The sequence below is a fragment of the Brachyhypopomus gauderio genome, chromosome 3 (genome assembly GCF_052324685.1).
Source record: "Brachyhypopomus gauderio isolate BG-103 chromosome 3, BGAUD_0.2, whole genome shotgun sequence".
In the NCBI taxonomy this organism is placed as follows: Eukaryota; Metazoa; Chordata; class Actinopteri; order Gymnotiformes; family Hypopomidae; genus Brachyhypopomus; species Brachyhypopomus gauderio.
In genome coordinates, this window is record NC_135213.1 from 18,176,390 (window position 1) to 18,199,066 (window position 22,677).

Genomic DNA, 22,677 nt, shown 5'->3' on the forward strand with positions numbered 1-22,677 from the left:
CTGTCTTCCACCCACACACTCGACTTTCCTGGTGATAGCCACTGCTTCTACTATTTCAAAGCCATTCAACATGTTTGAGTTAAAACACAGATCTTAACTCTCTTTCCTCTCCTGCTCCATGTAATTATTATTTTGAGCGTGCGGCTAGGGGAGGCGGTCTCGGTTTGGCGCGGTCCATGGCACTAACGTGTCAGGGGTTTTAATACAATTTGACTTTTGTTTTATAATCTTTGCAGGCAGACATCACAGGTTTGCTCTCTCACTCCCTCCTTTTCTTCCCATGGATGAACACATGCAGATGTGCGCGTCTGACTGACTGCCATGTGGTGCAGTACTTTTTACTTTCACTGGTTTTGACTTTATACTGGTTTACAGCTGGTATTCTGTGTCCAGGTCGAATCTAGCTAAAGTCTAAACAACACTGGAGTGAGATGTCCTACTAATAGTGTAATTTGGCCTAAAACTGGGATGAATCTGTGGCTGGAAATGCTGTCCATTGGGATGACCTATACTAATGGGCCACCATCGGCACCAGCATACCTTACAGGACAAAGATGGTTGTGTTTTTGTGTGTGCGTGTGCACAAGGAAGGCAGAACGAGAGAAGCATGTGAGAGGAGGGAGAGAAGAGATGTGTAACGGTGATATCAGGCTGTGACACCATGGAAAAGCACTTAGAGTTACATGAGACATTCCTGGAGTTTCCTGAGCTCACAAACACCACAGCATTCACTAAGAGTAGCAGCGTGATCAAAGCAGGCCCCGTGTCCAAACGCTCGGCAGCTACTAGCAGAGGGTCCTCACAGAGGCTGCATGCCCCAACGCTGACAGCAGGACTCACAGGGTGACCAGCTGGGTGCTGTGGGGATTTGTTGGATCTCTAGAAGCCTCCTGAAGCCTGAAGGGAAGCAATGAATTCACAGGCTTTCCAGAGAGTACTAACTTTGAACCAAAGTGCAACCAATCTAGACCAAACTGAACTCTTTTCCTGAAAATACACAGTGAAGACTTGTGGACAGTGGTTACTGGTATTTGAATTTAATGCATTTTCTAACCCATCCCAGCTGATGCAGGGCACTCAATTTTCAGCCTCTGAACACAGATCATCTGATTTCTTCTAATATGCTAGGTTCTTCTCTGCTCACTTTCCAGGGTGCATCATTTTTCATTACTGAAAATGTCTCAATGGCATCGGCCATTAGAGCATCTTCCACTCTTTTCTCATATGTATGGAGCAAGAAGACTGGTTCCCCATGTATTTGGCCAGAAGGGAGATCAATTACACACTGTTGCTCTAACCACCAGAATTATGCAACCTTCAGGCCAGACCTTCATGAAATTCTGGGTAAATATCTAAACACAGATGAGGTTTTTATGTGGTTTTTTTAAACCTGTGGATCTGTACTTCTTTGGGACAGATTCCCAGTCAACCAGGGGTCTGCCCAACACAGCCCACAATCGCTACAGCAGAGTGTGCGTTTTACTATGCGTTATGTCAGCTCATAAAGGGACATGACCCAATACACACACACACACATACATATGCTCCTCTTCTCCACCTTTCCCACTCCCCTTTTAAGTGTTGGAAATGTAGACTGTGAGGGAGAGATCTGCTACATCAGAGTCTTCTCAAACAGAGATCTGCTACAGTTGCAGCTTCTATATGAACAATCTGAGAGATCTGCTAAAGCCGAGTCTTCTATAGGAACAAACAGAGAGATCTGGTACTGCTGAGTCTTCTATAGGAACAAACCGAGAGATCTGGTACTGCTGAGTCTTCTATAGGAACAGACAGAGAGATCTGATACTGCTGAGACTTCTATAGGAACAGACAGAGAGAGCTGGTACTGCTGAGACTTCTATAGGAACAGACAGAGAGATCTGGTACTGCTGAGACTTGTATAGAAACAAACAGAGAGAGCTGGTACTGCTGAGTCTTCTATAGGAACAGACAGAGATATCTGGTACTGCTGAGTCTTCTATAGGAAGTGACAGAGAGATCTGGTACTGCTGAGGCTTCTATAGGAACAGACAGAGAGATCTGGTACTGCTGAGACTTCTATAGGAACAAACAGAGAGATCTGGTACTACTGAGGCTTGTATAGAAACAACCTGCCAGGATGTCATAACGCAATCAAGAGAAGGTTTCGTTTAATCATTCTGTGGTGAACCAGCCAGATTATTGCTGTCTGATCACTCTCAGTCTCCCTCTCTGTCTCTCTCTCAAACACACACACACACACGCCAGGCTGACCCAAACACCTCTATAGAACACGGCGCCACTGACTCCTATGAGGCCAAGGTGGCCAATTTTGTTCGAGTTGTGTGCTTTGTCAAAAATGTGGAAAGTACGAACCACGTGTGTGTACAAGCTTCTGGCGAGTGCTCAGTGTGTGTGTGTGGTTGTTGGTTGATCACAGCTGACAGTGTGTCATTATTTCCTCTGGTCATGTCAAACTTTGATGATACCCAGTCACAGCTAACTAGCAGTGTACCTTAAGTATGTGTGTATGTGTGTGTGTTACCTCTGTGACTGGCTCTGGGGGTCAGCTTTGAGCTTTGTTTTTGTTTTATTTTCAAACACACACAACACATGTGAAGCCAAAACATACAGATGACGATAAGATGCTATCCACACATATTTCAACTCAAAGTTGTAATATATTGGCTTATAGTTCAGAGGGGGAACTCGCTCATTTTAGAAAAACACCAAAAAAACACCTAAAAGAACACAGGCAAGGATCTGATGAAGGATATTCTCATGCTAACAATACAAACATGAAGTTGCCTCAGTGTGGGTGCCACATAAAAAAATGCTTCAGGACTGACAAATAGAGAAAGCAAAAGACTGAAAGGTAACAAATACTCTGGAGAACACCTACAAACATGAGTAGTAACTGCCCCCGCCCCATCCCAACCCCAGCCCCGCCCCATCCCAACCCCAGCCCCGCCCCCTATGTCCCGCTGTGTGTGGACTCGTTCTGGCCAGGTAATTAGCATTGCCCATGTGGAGGGTGAAAGGCTCCTCGGAGAGCAGTGAGGGAAAGTTTAAGAAAACAGGAGGTGGACAGATCTGCCTCGCATAGCCATCCGCAGGTCACCCGGACATTCTCAAGCCCCCCCATCGTCATTCCTCAAGCTTCGCCGGTTTGCTCCCTAAACGACTTCCGTGATTTCCCTGAACAGTGTATGCACAGTCAGCCTTGGTCAAGGTGTTCCTCCAACACTGTCAGGGGGCTGTCTTTACATTTTCAATGTAATCCCCCGACACTGACTGTATATTGTCTAAATACTGTCAGTGGGCTATACAGAATTGTTAATCTGTTCTCCTAGGACCGTGCTTGTGTTTGTGCAGTGCAGACCATGAACCTTGGGTCAGCTGTACACATCGCAAGTCAGAGGTGTCTGGGGCATACCGATGACCACAGAGGTAAACCACTACAGCGCTGAACTTTTAACTTCAGTTGTTTTTGTACTGCTGAGATCTCAGATACACATATGCACACACAAAAACACACACACCTCATGACACGTGCAAGGCAGATGTGTGTGAGGGAACAGGCCAAGGGCCCTGCCACCATGTGGAGTGGTGGAGGTGGATTGTTTCGTCTTATCCTCATTTCTCTGCTCCATGCTGGGATTAATTGGGTGGAGCAGCTCAAGGCAGTGCAGGTCTATAGGCTTTCGACTCACAGACGTGAGCTAATGCACAGGCCTAATGAACAGGATACTTTTTTCCCCCACCCACCTTCTTTCTAAAATGGTTCTATTGTTCATTCTTCTCTCAATGTTTTTAGCCTTGGTGACCTGTCTCTGGTCCAGTGAGAAAAGCAGAGTGGCCGTCCTGAGCAGTCCAGTGGCTCAAGGCTTCCGGTATCGGACCATGCAAAGGAGAACATGGGATAACAAGAACAGCAGAATCAGTGGCTGAGACAAATGGAGAAATAAACGAGTCTGACAGAGATGCATGAGTGTGGGATGGAGAGAAAAAAAATCGATGTCTGCTAAGACTTGTTTGGAGAAAGAAAAGGGATGCGTGAGCCAATATTACAAATGTCTCTCTCTCTAAGGGAGTCTCTTCTGGTGAAGTATCAGCCCCCCCCCCCCCCCACTGATCACCTACACAACCACCCCCAGCTCTTCTCTGCAGAACACATCCGCTGCTTCAGACGACAGTGGGATCACCACCACGGCAGGGGAATCGGAGTTTGAGGGAGGCTCGTGCCGGCTTTTAAATCAGAACTATTGGGAGCGTGTATCAGTACAGACTCCCAGTATATCAGTACAGACTCCCAGTGTATCAGTACAGACTCCCAGTGTATCAGTACAGACTCCCAGTGTATCAGTACAGACTCCCAGTGTATCAGTACAGACTCCCAGTTAAAATTAGCTTCATAATGGCTTCCAGAGGGCTGCAGGGACAAGACACAGAAGCTCCAGGGAGTTTCGCTGGGCGATCTCCCACATGGTTACTGTCTTGGCCCTGTCTCAGGGCTCAGAGTCCAGGAAACTCATATGAAGCAGCGCTTTATTGGGAAGATTTACACAGAGGAAAGAAAACGGACAGAAGAGGCAGGGACAGACACAGAGACAGACAGACAGACAGACAGATAGAAGAAGGTTATGTCCCATCAACCCATTTGCAGGACGGAGAAACATTAGAGGCATGATGAAAGCAGCCAGCATTCTGCCGGGTGGCTTCTGAGGTTGCTGAAAGGCTGACTGGAAGAGCTCTCTCCGCTTTCAGCGTCTGCCTCCCTGACCCAGCGTGCCGTCGCCTTAAACTGGGAAGCCGTGATTAGGATCAAGTACCTTGGTGGTGATGTCATCCTGTGGACAAGGTACAGACAAAAAGAAACCCACTGTATATTATCTTAAATCAGCAACACTGATACACATCCTTACTCCTGTAATCTGGGATACAAAAATAAGTAGCTGCAAAAAAAATAAATAAAATAAGACAAGATTGAGGGAGAGAGAGGGAGATATAAAAAGAGAAGTGAGGCGAGAGTGAAGGAGTCCTTCAGCCCAGAGGAGGCTGCGTGTGCGGCCTGCCGGAGGCGTCTCTCCAGGTCCTGCAGATTACTGGTGGCAGTGTGGGAGAAACTGAATCTGGAAACACGCATTGCCATTCTGCCCACTACGGATGAAGCCCCCAAAGAGGCTGACGCAACACTTACTCCCCAAAGAGCCATGTCTGTCTGTACACACACACACACACACACACACACACACACACACACACACACACACACACACACACACACAAAAGACTGCATATGAGCCCAGCTTCCCTTCTGCATTACATACACAGATCAAAACATTCCATTCATACAATCCCACAGTGCTCTGTACGTCAACTGCCTGGCGTTCACCGCTTAACCAGAATCCTGCAGGTCACCCTGGCCTGCTCATGCTGGTCAGAGCACTGAAGTCTTAAGAAACTCATCATCGGGACAAACCCTTTAAATGTCAGAGACAACTTAAAAAGCACTTTTTTTGGGGGGGGGGGGGGGGGGGGGGGGGTGTAGAGGGAGAGTGAACCACGCTGGCTCTGCGGATGAACCGTCCGGACACCGTTGACTCACTCAGTCTGGTGGCTCAAGACTGCCTGTACTGACCCAAGGACGATGTGGGATTACAAAGCACAAAGAACTCGTGAGATGAGCAGATTCAGTGGCTGGGAGGTAAGACAAACCTGTCACTCACTCCTGCTCCCTCCTGCTCCATCCTGCTCCCTCTCCCACACCAGCTCATCCTGCTCTCTTTTGGCCCTTGTTTATACTGTATGCCTGGCAGGCTGAATGATTTTCTCAATTTTTTTCACATTTTGTCTCTCATAGTTGAGGTCTACCTATGATGTCAATTACAGGCCTCTCATCTTTTTAAGTGGGAGAACTTGCACAATTGGTGACTGACTAAATACTTATTTTCCCCACTGTATGCGCATGCATGCGCACACACACAAGGACCCCCACCACCACCACCACCACCACATACCCACGACTCTTCCTGCTTAAGCATTTATCCCCCTGCTCAGTCCCCCTGCTTTGCAATGCAGAACATCTCGTTGATGGTATACGTGTTTTAAGCTCTAGTTCGATAGGCACTATAGGGTCATGAGCAATAACTCGTAGTCAATAGGAAAACAACTAAAGGAGAATAATCAAAATAATACAAGAATTGAGCATGAATTATTGTTTGAGACCAACACATGGGAGATCAGACTAACAGAATGACCTTCTGTTTATCTGTTTATTCATCACATAGTTGCTGCATTGTGCTTTATGGATGCAACAGTCAGTGGAACAGGCTTGAATCCAGACTGCAGGGCATGGTACAGAAAATATTAAACAGGAATGTTTCACCCAAATCATTTATTGAATACAGGTGCAACTTGGATCTTAATGAGAAAATGGAGGATAAAAAAAAATTAGATAAAAAACAAATAAAAACAAATACTACATACACAACAGTGGTGGTTAAGGAGACACTATTTTGAGAGTGAATGTGACTGTCTAGATTTCTGAGCTGTACATGGTGATGTGACTGGTTTTCCAGTCGTGAGACATGCAAGCTCACCTTTATCTGTCTTGCGTGGAACTGCCCCAGCCAGGGTGAATGTGATTCTAAGACCCCGTCTCCTGAGAGCTGGCAATGGTGCCTGATTCTCTAGGGACATTCAGCAAGGCATTATGGGTATCACCATGCAACCTACCCCCCGTCCGCTCTAAGCTGCTAAGAGAACATGGGCAGTTAGGGCATCGTTTATGTGTATAAAAAAAGTAGATAAATCCCTGAATAATATTAAAATATATTAATTTTCTAATTAAATATAACTACATAGGAAGCCCTGGAAATAATTCATCAAAATTCTGCATTCTAAATGTATTGTCAGTGTCATATTAGCTAAGTGATATGACGATAACTCTGCAGTATACCAGTCACAGGGGCACCAAGTGCTTATAAAAGCATCACCCAGTGAAAACAGTTTAAGACTCGAAAGACAAAAACATCTCAACTTTTCCAAAGCTTCATTACAAAACATGTACACTGATCACAAAAAAATAATCATCACTTTGGTTTCTATAAACTAGCGTTAAAATTAAACTGCAGAGCAGACAGTGCCACCCAACCACTTGACTGGCAGCACACCCACACACACACACACACACACACACACACACACCCAGACCCACACACACACACACACCCAGACCCACCAGACCCACAGCAACTGCTAAACAATACCTGACGACATCTGAGTGTAATTAGATAGTCCAGTCCAGCTATGTTGGCCAAGTACAAACACAAAACCATAATTCCTTCTTTTAGTGTTGCAGGGAGCCAGAACCCCCTATCAGAGACCTGTTAAAATAGCACAAGCCATCCCCGCCACCATATTTAGGCAGAGTAAATGCTGAGTCAACATCCTGAGTCCACAACATTCTTCCCTTTCTGTCCGATTTCTCTTCTTTTATGTTGGATCCCTGTCCTTGGGTTTTCCCCTGGTCTTCCTTTAGGACTGCATCCAGCTCACAGGGACCCAATACATCTCTGTTTCGACCTTCCACAGCGCAGCCTTGAGCTCACCGAAGGCAGCCGATAGGTCGTTGTTGATGATAACTTTGTCATAGAGGTGACCGTACTGGTTCTCCATCTGCTGAGCTGTGCTGATCATCTCCTGGAAGTCCTCCTCCTGGGAAGAAACAAAACAAATCCACCCCAAACATTTATAAATCCGTTAAAGAACACGGGAGTCTTCACATTAACTTGAGATATGTCGGCAAAGAATCAAATGAAAATAATCAAATGCCATTCTCAGAGTCTGGGACAGACAGAACCACCTCCAACCAAAGAATTTTAATGAACTCCCTCCAATCCAGAGTCCATAAAGAAAGCTATACTTTTTCATCCTAAGTAGAAGTTGCTTAAAAGGCAAAAATGCAGAAAATATCTACTAGACATCTATAAAGGATAACAGTGATACTTAATGTTTTAGTGAAGTGGTAGGCAGTCCTGTTATAGTCTGAGGTCTGGATCTGAAGCAGAAGAAATCAACGGTGCTGAGAAGTGATAGGGCTTACCACGGGTTTACACAGACACACACATGACCGCCGGACACACTCATAACCACACCAGACAATCACTGACCTACACACACGCACATACACACACACACACACACACACATACACCATCCTCTGGAATAACAGTGAGTCACAGACACAGGCAGAGAACACTGCTGCACATACTTTACGACTACACAGCTTAACGCGTTGGCTTCCAGTGAAATGCTCTGAACATTCACAGTGTTTGCTGTAATCAAACACACCATATTCAGTATCAACCTCCCAAGGAGCTGCCCAGTCAGATGACCAGCACTGAAAGTGAAGACAAATTCCCGGACCTCTCACCTACATGCACCTGCTATCGGGCTGTCACAGCTATGCACATTTCCTCTGAGAAGTGTGTGTCTTTGGACTGCATCCTAGGCGACAAGGTCCTAAACCTCACTGGGCTTGCGGGTGCTGCTTTAGTGCTTAGGAGAGGCCGTATCGCTAATCTTAGAGAACGTGGCATGGTTAGTGCGGCTTTACTGATTTAGAATGGGGTTTTTAACCGGACAAAAACTCAGTAGCCACGGATGAGCGAGAGATATGGGGCGGTGTTCTGCCAACGGAGTAAAGAGCAGTGGGGAGAACAGATGGAGGACATTCAGACAGACAGTCGGGCCGTTTGGAGAACGGAGCAGCAAGAAAAAGACTACAGCTTAACAGTTCCTCCTCTCCCCTCAACACTACATCTAACCCTCCTCTCCCCTCAACACTACATCTAACTACATCTAACCCTCCTCTCCCCTCAACACTACATCTAACCCTCCACTCCCCTCAACACTTCATCTAACTACATCTAACCCTCCTCTCCCCTCAACACTACATCTAACCCTCCTCTCCCCTCAACACTACATCTAACCCTCCACTCCCCTCAACACTACATCTAACCCTCCACTCCCCTCAACACTACATCTAACCCTCCACTCCCCTCAACACTAAATCTAACCCTCCTCTCCCCTCAACACTACATCTAACCCTCCTCTCCCCTCAACACTACATCTAACTACATCTAACCCTCCTCTCCCCTCAACACTTCATCTAACTACTTCTAACCCTCCTCTCCCCTCAACACTTCATCTAACCCTCCTCTCCCCTCAACACTTCATCTAACCCTCCTCTCCCCTCAACACTTCATCTAACCCTCCTCTCCCCTCAACACTACATCTAACTACTTCTAACCCTCCTCTCCCCTCAACACTTCATCTAACCCTCCTCTCCCCTCAACACTACATCTAACCCTCCTCTCCCCTCAACACTTCATCTAACCCTCCTCTCCCCTCAACAATTCATCTAACCCTCCACTCCCCTCAACACTACATCTAACCCTCCTCTCCCCTCAACACTACATCTAACCCTCCTCTCCCCTCAACACTACATCTAACCCTCCTCTCCCCTCAACACTACATCTAACTACATCTAACCCTCCTCTCCCCTCAACACTTCATCTAACCCTCCTCTCCCCTCAACACTTCATCTAACTACTTCTAACCCTCCTCTCCCCTCAACACTTCATCTAACCCTCCTCTCCCCTCAACACTTCATCTAACCCTCAACACTTCATCTAACCCTCCTCTCCCCTCAACACTTCATCTAACCCTCCTCTCCCCTCAACACTACATCTAACTACTTCTAACCCTCCTCTCCCCTCAACACTTCATCTAACCCTCCTCTCCCCTCAACACTACATCTAACCCTCCTCTCCCCTCAACACTACATCTAACCCTCCTCTCCCCTCAACACTTCATCTAACCCTCCTCTCCCCTCAACACTTCATCTAACCCTCCTCTCCCCTCAACACTACATCTAACCCTCCTCTCCCCTCAACACTACATCTAACTACATCTAACCCTCCTCTCCCCTCAACACTAAATCTAACCCTCCTCTCCCCTCAACACTAAATCTAACCCTCCTCTCCCCTCAACACTAAATCTAACCCTCCTCTCCCCTCAACACTAAATCTAACCCTCCTCTCCCCTCAACACTACATCTAACTACATCTAACCCTCCTCTCCCCTCAACACTTCATCTAACCCTCCTCTCCCCTCAACACTTCATCTAACCCTCCTCTCCCCTCAACACTTCATCTAACCCTCATCTCCCCTCAACACTTCATCTAACCCTCATCTCCCCTCAACACTTCATCTAACCCTCATCTCCCCTCAACACTTCATCTAACCCTCCTCTCCCCTCAACACTTCATCTAACCCTCCTCTCCCCTCAACACTACATCTAACTACTTCTAACCCTCCTCTCCCCTCAACACTTCATCTAACCCTCCTCTCCCCTCAACACTACATCTAACCCTCCTCTCCCCTCAACACTACATCTAACTACTTCTAACCCTCCTCTCCCCTCAACACTTCATCTAACCCTCCTCTCCCCTCAACACTACATCTAACCCTCCTCTCCCCTCAACACTTCATCTAACCCTCCTCTCCCCTCAACACTTCATCTAACCCTCCACTCCCCTAAACACTACATCTAACCCTCCTCTCCCCTCAACACTACATCTAACCCTCCTCTCCCATCAACACTTCATCTAACCCTCCTCTCCCCTCAACACTACATCTAACCCTCCTCTCCCCTCAACACTACATCTAACTACATCTAACCCTCCTCTCCCCTCAAAACTTCATCTAACCCTCCTCTCCCCTCAACACTACATCTAACCCTCCTCTCCCCTCAACACTTCATCTAACCCTCCTCTCCCCTCAACACTACATCTAACCCTCCTCTCCCCTCAACACTACATCTAACTACATCTAACCCTCCTCTCCCCTCAACACTTCATCTAACTACATCTAACCCTCCTCTCCCCTCAACACTTCATCTAACCCTCCTCTCCCCTCAACACTTCATCTAACTACATCTAACCCTCCTCTCCCCTCAACACTTCATCTAACCCTCCTCTCCCCTCAACACTTCATCTAACCCTCCTCTCCCCTCAACACTACATCTAACCCTCCTCTCCCCTCAACACTACATCTAACCCTCCTCTCCCCTCAACACTACATCTAACCCTCCTCTCCCCTCAACACTACATCTAACCCTCCTCTCCCCTCAACACTACATCTAACCCTCCACTCCCCTCAACACTTCATCTAACTACATCTAACCCTCCTCTCCCCTCAACACTACATCTAACCCTCCTCTCCCCTCAACACTACATCTAACCCTCCTCTCCCCTCAACACTACATCTAACCCTCCACTCCCCTCAACACTACATCTAACCCTCCACTCCCCTCAACACTAAATCTAACCCTCCTCTCCCCTCAACACTACATCTAACCCTCCTCTCCCCTCAACACTACATCTAACCCTCCTCTCCCCTCAACACTACATCTAACTACATCTAACCCTCCTCTCCCCTCAACACTACATCTAACTACTTCTAACCCTCCTCTCCCCTCAACACTTCATCTAACCCTCCTCTCCCCTCAACACTACATCTAACCCTCCTCTCCCCTCAACACTTCATCTAACCCTCCTCTCCCCTCAACAATTCATCTAACCCTCCACTCCCCTCAACACTACATCTAACCCTCCTCTCCCCTCAACACTAAATCTAACCCTCCTCTCCCCTCAACACTACATCTAACCCTCCTCTCCCCTCAACACTACATCTAACTACATCTAACCCTCCTCTCCCCTCAACACTTCATCTAACCCTCCTCTCCCCTCAACACTTCATCTAACTACTTCTAACCCTCCTCTCCCCTCAACACTTCATCTAACCCTCCTCTCCCCTCAACACTTCATCTAACCCTCCTCTCCCCTCAACACTTCATCTAACCCTCCTCTCCCCTCAACACTACATCTAACTACTTCTAACCCTCCTCTCCCCTTAACACTTCATCTAACCCTCCTCTCCCCTCAACACTACATCTAACCCTCCTCTCCCCTCAACACTACATCTAACCCTCCTCTCCCCTCAACACTTCATCTAACCCTCCTCTCCCCTCAACACTTCATCTAACCCTCCTCTCCCCTCAACACTTCATCTAACCCTCCACTCCCCTCAACACTACATCTAACTACATCTAACCCTCCTCTCCCCTCAACACTAAATCTAACCCTCCTCTCCCCTCAACACTAAATCTAACCCTCCTCTCCCCTCAACACTACATCTAACCCTCCTCTCCCCTCAACACTACATCTAACCCTCCTCTCCCCTCAACACTACATCTAACTCTCCTCTCCCCTCAACACTTCATCTAACCCTCATCTCCCCTCAACACTTCATCTAACCCTCATCTCCCCTCAACACTACATCTAACTACTTCTAACCCTCCTCTCCCCTCAACACTTCATCTAACCCTCCTCTCCCCTCAACACTACATCTAACCCTCCTCTCCCCTCAACACTTCATCTAACCCTCCTCTCCCCTCAACAATTCATCTAACCCTCCACTCCCCTCAACACTACATCTAACCCTCCTCTCCCCTCAACACTAAATCTAACCCTCCTCTCCCCTCAACACTACATCTAACCCTCCTCTCCCCTCAACACTACATCTAACTACATCTAACCCTCCTCTCCCCTCAACACTTCATCTAACCCTCCTCTCCCCTCAACACTTCATCTAACTACTTCTAACCCTCCTCTCCCCTCAACACTTCATCTAACCCTCCTCTCCCCTCAACACTTCATCTAACCCTCCTCTCCCCTCAACACTACATCTAACTACTTCTAACCCTCCTCTCCCCTTAACACTTCATCTAACCCTCCTCTCCCCTCAACACTACATCTAACCCTCCTCTCCCCTCAACACTACATCTAACCCTCCACTCCCCTCAACACTACATCTAACCCTCCACTCCCCTCAACACTAAATCTAACCCTCCTCTCCCCTCAACACTACATCTAACCCTCCTCTCCCCTCAACACTACATCTAACTACATCTAACCCTCCTCTCCCCTCAACACTTCATCTAACTACTTCTAACCCTCCTCTCCCCTCAACACTTCATCTAACCCTCCTCTCCCCTCAACACTTCATCTAACCCTCCTCTCCCCTCAACACTTCATCTAACCCTCCTCTCCCCTCAACACTACATCTAACTACTTCTAACCCTCCTCTCCCCTCAACACTTCATCTAACCCTCCTCTCCCCTCAACACTACATCTAACCCTCCTCTCCCCTCAACACTTCATCTAACCCTCCTCTCCCCTTAACAATTCATCTAACCCTCCACTCCCCTCAACACTACATCTAACCCTCCTCTCCCCTCAACACTAAATCTAACCCTCCTCTCCCCTCAACACTACATCTAACCCTCCTCTCCCCTCAACACTACATCTAACTACATCTAACCCTCCTCTCCCCTCAACACTTCATCTAACCCTCCTCTCCCCTCAACACTTCATCTAACTACTTCTAACCCTCCTCTCCCCTCAACACTTCATCTAACCCTCCTCTCCCCTCAACACTACATCTAACTACTTCTAACCCTCCTCTCCCCTTAACACTTCATCTAACCCTCCTCTCCCCTCAACACTACATCTAACCCTCCTCTCCCCTCAACACTACATCTAACCCTCCTCTCCCCTCAACACTACATCTAACCCTCCTCTCCCCTCAACACTTCATCTAACCCTCCTCTCCCCTCAACACTTCATCTAACCCTCCTCTCCCCTCAACACTTCATCTAACCCTCCACTCCCCTCAACACTACATCTAACTACATCTAACCCTCCTCTCCCCTCAACACTAAATCTAACCCTCCTCTCCCCTCAACACTAAATCTAACCCTCCTCTCCCCTCAACACTACATCTAACCCTCCTCTCCCCTCAACACTACATCTAACCCTCCTCTCCCCTCAACACTACATCTAACTCTCCTCTCCCCTCAACACTTCATCTAACCCTCATCTCCCCTCAACACTTCATCTAACCCTCATCTCCCCTCAACACTTCATCTAACCCTCCTCTCCCCTCAACACTACATCTAACTACTTCTAACCCTCCTCTCCCCTCAACACTTCATCTAACCCTCCTCTCCCCTCAACACTACATCTAACCCTCCTCTCCCCTCAACACTTCATCTAACCCTCCTCTCCCCTCAACACTTCATCTAACCCTCCACTCCCCTAAACACTACATCTAACCCTCCTCTCCCCTCAACACTACATCTAACCCTCCTCTCCCCTCAACACTTCATCTAACCCTCCTCTCCCCTCAACACTACATCTAACCCTCCTCTCCCCTCAACACTACATCTAACTACATCTAACCCTCCTCTCCCCTCAACACTTCATCTAACCCTCCTCTCCCCTCAACACTTCATCTAACCCTCCTCTCCCCTCAACACTACATCTAACCCTCCTCTCCCCTCAACACTTCATCTAACCCTCCTCTCCCCTCAACACTACATCTAACCCTCCTCTCCCCTCAACACTACATCTAACTACATCTAACCCTCCTCTCCCCTCAACACTTCATCTAACTACATCTAACCCTCCTCTCCCCTCAACACTTCATCTAACCCTCCTCTCCCCTCAACACTTCATCTAACTACATCTAACCCTCCTCTCCCCTCAACACTTCATCTAACCCTCCTCTCCCCTCAACACTTCATCTAACCCTCCTCTCCCCTCAACACTTCATCTAACCCTCCTCTCCCCTCAACACTACATCTAACTACATCTAACCCTCCTCTCCCCTCAACACTTCATCTAACCCTCCTCTCCCCTCAACACTACATCTAACCCTCCTCTCCCCTCAACACTTCATCTAACCCTCCTCTCCCCTCAACAATTCATCTAACCCTCCTCTCCCCTCAACACTTCATCTAACTACTTCTAACCCTCCTCTCCCCTCAACACTTCATCTAACCCTCCTCTCCCCTCAACACTACATCTAACCCTCCTCTCCCCTCAACACTACATCTAACTACATCTAACCCTCCTCTCCCCTCAACACTTCATCTAACCCTCCTCTCCCCTCAACACTACATCTAACCCTCCTCTCCCCTCAACACTACATCTAACCCTCCTCTCCCCTCAACACTACATCTAACCCTCCTCTCCCCTCAACACTACATATAACCCTCCTCTCCCCTCAACACTTCATCTAACCCTCCTCTCCCCTCAACACTTCATCTAACCCTCCTCTCCCCTCAACACTACATCTAACCCTCCTCTCCCCTCAACACTACATCTAACCCTCCTCTCCCCTCAACACTACATCTAACCCTCCTCTCCCCTCAACACTTCATCTAACCCTCCTCTCCCCTCAACACTACATCTAACCCTCCTCTCCCCTCAACACTACATCTAACCCTCCTCTCCCCTCAACACTACATCTAACTACATCTAACCCTCCTCTCCCCTCAACACTACATCTAACTACATCTAACCCTCCTCTCCCCTCAACACTTCATCTAACCCTCCTCTCCCCTCAACACTACATCTAACCCTCCACTCCCCTCAACACTTCATCTAACCCTCCTCTCCCCTCAACACTACATCTAACCCTCCACTCCCCTCAACACTTCATCTAACCCTCCTCTCCCCTCAACACTTCATCTAACCCTCCTCTCCCCTCAACACTTCATCTAACCCTCCTCTCCCCTCAACACTACATCTAACCCTCCTCTCCCCTCAACACTTCATCTAACTCTCTCCATTCAACACTATACTGCTTTGACTTTTCACCGTTTTATTGTATATAGGACATTCAGCCTCACCGTTTCAATGATGGGTCCAGGTTTGGTCAGTTCTTTTCAACCGCCCTTTCTTTCTTTCTCTCCCTCCCTCTCTTTCCTCTTTCTCTTGCCAGGAAGACTCCTGATTATCCAATCCTTCTTCAACCATTAGGCAGTAAATCATTTTTTTTAACCAATTTAAATAAAGTGCACCTGCACTTTGCATTAAACCCATTTTAAAAAGGACAAACCTGGTATAGCAAAAGGTCCCTGTTTTAATACTAACCCAAGTAAAGTTCCTGACTGGGATGATGACAGACATCTCAAGAGAAGGAAACAAAGACTGCTGGATCTCTGTGTAAATGCTAAAAATGAAATACTAACTGGCTTTGCCTGTCCATGTCTGCTGATACTTTTATGAATTTTCACCTCTAGTCATTTTTTAAAAAGAAAATAGAGAAAGAGAGAGAAAGATATGAAAAATGACATCTGATGACTGGTGACACTGGAACAATGCAAGGCCTGTTTTACAGTCAGCCATGCAGGAGAGGCGTGGCCTTAGGGGCGTGGCCTTAGAGGCGTGGCTCAGCCTTTACTACTGCACACATGAGCCAGGGCTCCTCCCCATGTGAAGAAACACGATGAGGGAGAACACACCGGTGAGCTTCTCTTTCATTCCAGGCATGGGGAATTATGTGAGTTTAACAGCATCAGTGTGTATCAGAGTGTATGTGTGTGTGTGTGTGTGTGTGTGTGTGTGTGTGTGCCGGGACTGTGTACATGTCCGTATCGAGGTGAAAGCAGATCTTTCAGTGCAGCCGAGCTCTTCAGCGGGAGAGTCAGCCCTGCGTCTCCACACGCCATGGATGTGTGGTAGCGTCAGCAATCGTTTTAGTTTGGTGAGCTCTAACGAGCAGAACACGGATCACCTTCACTCTGCCTCTTCAGTCCAGTCAAACATGCTGAAAAGCTGCAGGAATACCCTGCATACAAGTTCACAGTGCTTTGCAGATCTTCGACTCTGTGAATGACAGCACTGTGTGTGCATGTGCAAGAGGGAAGGAGAGACCATGACAGAGAGTGAGTGTGGACGAAAGAGCAAGAGGCAGAGAGACATGAGGAGAAGAACTCCACCTGCGTAGATTTACAACACTTAGCGACGATTAAAAGTGACCTTCAACACAGGCACGTGGAAGGTCTCCACGGGGACAACCAGATGTGTGAAGGGGTCAGGCTGCTTGGCTAATGGTATCCCGTGGTGATCAGATTTTTAGCCAGGTGTAGCTCTGCTGCAAGATCTACATAATAACTGCTATATAATAACTCTGTGAAAGCTATCAAACTCCCTACTAATTCACACCTTCACAAGCGCAGACTCTCTCTCTCTCTCTCTCTCACACACACACATACACAAATAAAATAAGGCGTATGTGCTAATTGATTTCATGTGTCTTTCTTTTGAGAGGACACACACAGGTGAAGCATGACCTCAGTCACATATCACATTACTGCTCTAGGGAAAGCCAACACAAACACACATGCTTGAGAGTGCAAACACACACACACACACACACACACACACACACACACACACACACACACACACACACACACACACACACACACACACACACACACACACACACACACACACACACAGAGAATCCTGGCTGACCCTAGATAAAAAATTACAGAAATAAGCTACAGAAAGGATAAGGCCCATTGGCTGGAACAGATGAAGTGCTCCAAGCCTCAGGACTCGTGCTCTGGGCTTCCACACTGAAAGCCGTCTGCTGGGCAGGCGCCTCCTCACCGTGAAGGCCTTGGCCAAGCCTTTGTCGTCTTTGCCCGATAGGATCTTCGCATTCTTCCTGGTCTCCCGCAAATGCTCGATTGACGGAGGTTTCACAAACACCACATAGGGCTTAAACTCAGCCGTGCGAAGATGCTTCAGTGTCTGCGGAGAGGGGGAGAATCAGAGACAAGAGAAAGAAAGAAAGAGAAAAAGAGAGTCATCAAAACACCATCAATCACGCCATCATAAACTGGCGTGAGATTGATACCATCATATGCTGTTGTTATTAGTCATCACTACATTTTCAAACATAACAAAGTGGACCATTCACACTGAGCTGAACTGATGTGACACTGAAAACAGAGGCCTACAACCACAAGAGTCCTAATTACCTTCACGCTGTTTTATCAAACCTGAATCGTCGAACTCAAAGAACCCAAAGTCAGCGAGAGAGACAGAGAGAGAGAGACGAGAGAGAGAGAGAGAGAGCGAGAGAGAGAAATGCAGTGAAGTCCCAGGAGATACAGCGAGATGGACTGGTGAAGTGGGGAAGGCCTCCTGAAGAGGACGGTGAACAGACCCTCTGGCTCAGTTCCTTCCTAGCTCAGATAGAGACGAGAAACAGCCGTGGACCACCAGTGTGTGGCCAGGCTGAGGTAGGGCTGCAGGTTCAGGGAGATGACGTGTGGCGTGGTGCGTGCTGGCTGCAAACAGGAGGCCGCTTTGTGGTTTTCAGCTAAAACGCTGCACCACGACTCACAGAATGGACGTCCTCCATCTTGGGGAGGTGATGAAGGGTCACATGACTCAACAATACTCACACTGCCTGATTTGTGCTCTGATGATCATAGAACATGTATGACAGTGTATTTTCCCCCAGGTGGAAACATTATTAGGGTCTCTGCATTGTGAGATCAGCTCTAAGGTGGCAACAGAGATTTCTGCTTGGGCAGTTTTGTTTTTCATTAAGTAGAAGTAAAGGTGCCTTCAGGATATTCAAAAGAGTGGTAAATATTGCCTAATTACCACTGCCTGAACTAGCTTCCCTGGCCTTAACAGCAAACTCAAAAATTCATTGAAATCGTTGGCAACGGAAACACACGTTCATGGTTAATAACTGACTAATTATGTACTAGATAATCAAGTCTGACCTTCACTGTAATTCTGGTCTGGCAGAGCAGACTGTGTTCTAAGGCCATGATGCTGAGCTCAGAGATGTGTCTGCAGTATGTAGAAACTGGACTCTTTTTGCTTGTTGGTTAGCAAGCTTGACTTTGAATCAAACGAGTCAGGAAGGTTCCTGCTCTAAGACTCCTAATTTAGTCGGGGTTAGGTTTATTAGAGACACAAGAAACTGCGATTTAGAATACACATGGTTCCACTGACTTCAACAGATCGCAGAGAGCTAAGAAGACTGTAAATGTGAGTCTGTGTCTGTACGTCTTTTAAATGAACACGTCATCATTACAATTGATAAGAGTGTGATTGGGTTAGAGGACAAATCTCTTCCGTTCTCTATGGTACTTAATCAGTGAGAGAGGGAGGATTAAGGATTTTCTATTAGGTGTCCCACAGGTATGACAGAGAGGACATAAGTGTCAGTTATATGTGCACATGGGTGTGGTGTGTGTGTGTGTGTATGTTACACGTGTGTGTGTGTGTGTGTGTGTGTGTGTGTGTGTGTGTGTGTGTGTGTGCTGCAGAGCGTCTGTGGTGATGTGCTTTGTTGAGGGGGGGGGTCTAGGTATGAGGGTGAGGAGGGGAAGATCTGAAACAGTGTGGTGTGAGACAGGATAGAGGCAGAGAGAAGGATAGAAGAGAGGGAGAATGAAGGGTGGAGGTGGAGAAGTGTGAGGAGAGAGAGAGATAAGGATGGGTTTTTTTTTTTTTAATGTAGCGAGTGAAAATGCCTGTGCACTTGCATACGTGTGTGTGCATCAGAGTGCGTGAGTATGTGTGTGTGTTACACGTGTGTGTGTGTGCGGGGTGTCACTCACATGGGGCTGCACATCCAGCAGGCACACTTTATTTTTGGCTAGAACTGACCGGATTGAGTCCAGACTTGTTCCATAGTAATTCCCCTTATACTCGCCATATTCAATAAACCTGAGAGAAACAGAGAAAATGTTAAAGAATTTGGTCCCAATGCAGAAAGAGGGCCCTTTAGAGCACCGCCTACCCTGATCATGGAAAACATGGAGACATGCAAGACTGGCAGTCAGAGAGCTACAACTCCTGCAAAAACGCACTCCTGCGGTCCTGTCCTCTCCTTCGTAACAGCACCGAGGACGCGTGGACAAAGCTATTATGATGCGCTCGCTGTAAAGCCTGCTCAGAAACCCTCTCCGCGCTCACCCTGAACTCCTCCCTGCACCACTATTCCAGACACTCTGGCACATCGCCCTTTTATATAATCTTCTATGTTACACTTTAAATCAGTAACACCTGCCTGCCTGAGGCACAGGCCGGCCAGACAGCAAAGGCTGTAGTAGTACGCGTTTCCTGAGTGGGTGAACACAAACAAATCCACCACAGTGGCATGGCCTCTCCCTCTCCCATCAGTGTCACCAAACACCAGCGCGTATTTTTAGCAGATAGGTACACAGGGAGAATTAGCCTCGGGACAATGACTGTGGAAAGAATTCCTGAATGACAAACCCTTGCGTGGTATGCGGTAGTGAAAGACCAGCAGGGAAATGTGCTAATGCTCAGTTATGCAATGAGAAAAATATCATCTCACACACTCTTGTTTTTTTAATTAAAATGTGAGCCACAATTTAACATGCTCAATTGACTAAATGACACCAAGTATGCACGAGCAGGGAGACGCTTTTGGACCAGAGAGCTTGGTTGTCACTGCTAGCTCAAAAACATAATGTTTTGAGGCAGCGTATAGTAACGCCAATGTTCTGAGGCGGCGTATAGTAACGGCAGTGTTCTGAGGCGGCGTATAGTAACGCCAGTGTTCCGAGGCGGCGTATAGTAACGCCAGTGTTCCGAGGCGGCGTATAGTAACGCCAGTGTCCCGAGGCGGCGTATAGTAACGCCAGTGTCCCGAGGCGGCGTATAGTAACGCCAGTGTCCCGAGGCGGCGTATAGTAACGCCAGTGTCCCGAGGCGGCGTATAGTAACGCCAGTGTTCCGAGGCGGCGTATAGTAACGCCAGTGTTCCGAGGCGGCGTATAGTAACGCCAGTGTTCCGAGGCGGCGTATAGTAACGCCAGTGTCCCGAGGCGGCGTGTAGTAACGCCAGTGTCCCGAGGCGGCGTATAGTAACGCCAGTGTCCCGAGGCGGCGTATAGTAACGCCAGTGTCCCGAGGCGGCGTATAGTAACGCCAGTGTCCCGAGGCGGCGTATAGTAACGCCAGTGTCCCGAGGCGACGTATAGTAACGCCAGTGTCCCGAGGCGACGTATAGTAACGCCAGTGTCCCGAGGCGGCGTATAGTAACTGCAGTCTTAATGAAGCATGCAATTTGCATATTTGACTGTTACCTCTGATTGAACAATAACCTTTGAGCTCTGCAAGCTTCTATTCACCATTATGCACATTCGCTTTTGTGTATGATGTTAACATGCAAATCCACACTAAATGTTTACAGCACATAGTTAAAAATATATTTTTTTCACCTATTAATTTATAATAAACTGCTACTTCAAGACAAAGCACCATGCTAGCTCGCTGAGCACTTTAAAGCTAAATTTACAGTTTCTTTCCAAAATCATGTTTCCTCTTTAAATCTTTCTTTTAAAATGTCTGTTTTCTCATTGGCAAGGAATGCAAAATGGTCAGAGTGATTTGCAGTGGTTTCACTGCGGCCTCAAACACCCAACAAGTTCAGTTTGTTGAGTGCTAAGAAGAGGTCCATCACCTTTAATTTGACATTTATGGTAACTGTGAATTTAAAAGCATCTCTTTTCTTGGAATCTCATATAATACAAGCCTTCCATATGTTTTGGAGCTCTGTGGTATTTGTTGTCCTGAAGGGTGGCATACAGATTGGATGTCGAGGTGGAATCTGCCCTGCCTCCGTCGTTAGGGTGTAATTTGGGGTAATCCGTTTTTAGTCTGGAGCAGGGTTTTCCTTGGGAATACCGATGTCATTTGCACTTCACAAGATAAGGAGCATCTTCTACTGGCACACACTACAATGGACATGGACATGGAGAGACACACCAACACACACTTTTCTGTCCAATGCTTGCTTCCTCACCCCTCCATTCTGCTCCTGTTTACAACAAATTACTACAAACCATCACATGACATTTTCCACCACAGAGTGGCCTAAAAACAGCTCTGCAGAGCCACAGTGCAGATGCAGTGATCCATCCTGCAGTGCTGCCTTGTGTTCTGACGAGAGGCTGAGAAAGCACATTCGTCAGCAGCTCATCCAAACACATCAGAGCTCAGATACCAGAGGACGCCAGTAGTCTGACGCACATAATACACATGGAGCATCTCATACAACGGCCTCTCTCAGTCACACAATGATCTCTCTCAGTCACACAGCAATGATGCGAGTACGGACATGAGGACGATCAACACATCCCCACACAAAAAAAAAAAAAAAAACACGGCAAATAAAATGGAGAGGAAAAGCAGTGTGTGAACTAATAAAAATGTATGAGGAGATTTTCATGTTATTAATTTATATCTGCTACAGTGCCTGCTGTAACATGAGTAGGACAGACCAATCAAAACACACGCACACACACACACGCGCACACGCAGAGTCTAAGGCATATTGCCAAAAGGGTGTAAATTCTAAATCATTTGGAAACAGAATCTCCTAAGACACTCTGCGATGTCCAGCGGTATAACTCACTTGTTGTTGTGAATGTCTGTTTCAAACAGGTGTTTAGAGATGAAGTGATACTCCACACCATCACTCTCCTGGTTCCGCTTCGCTCGGGATGTGTCTGTGGAAAGAGTGAAAATGACAAAATAAGAAACAAATTATGTCTGAGAGGAAAAAGCAATCCATCACTCAAACAGAAGGCCTCTCCCACAAAGCGGTAAGATGGTTCCACCGTCTGACACAGCACACAGCAGTCAGGTAGCAAGAACAGAGTGGCCGACCTTATGGAGCATCAGGTCAGTGTTGGGAGCCGAACATTTT

The 22,677-nt window shown here is 47.3% G+C and overlaps 1 protein-coding gene across 1 annotated transcript in view; it reads right to left on the bottom strand.

The window, feature by feature from the left end:
* Window positions 1–6,235: 6,235 nt before the first annotated feature.
* Window positions 6,236–22,677, bottom strand: part of mpp7a (MAGUK p55 scaffold protein 7a) — a 95,248-nt gene continuing 78,806 nt past the window's right edge. Inside the window, exons 13-16 of the mRNA XM_076998479.1 lie at window positions 22,384–22,477; window positions 19,556–19,664; window positions 17,577–17,720; window positions 6,236–7,698 (exon numbers count right to left, since the gene is read on the bottom strand). Of these exons, the coding sequence (XP_076854594.1) occupies window positions 7,519–7,698; window positions 17,577–17,720; window positions 19,556–19,664; window positions 22,384–22,477 (527 nt within the window). The 3' untranslated portion in view covers window positions 6,236–7,518. The remainder of the gene's footprint in view (window positions 7,699–17,576; window positions 17,721–19,555; window positions 19,665–22,383; window positions 22,478–22,677) is intronic.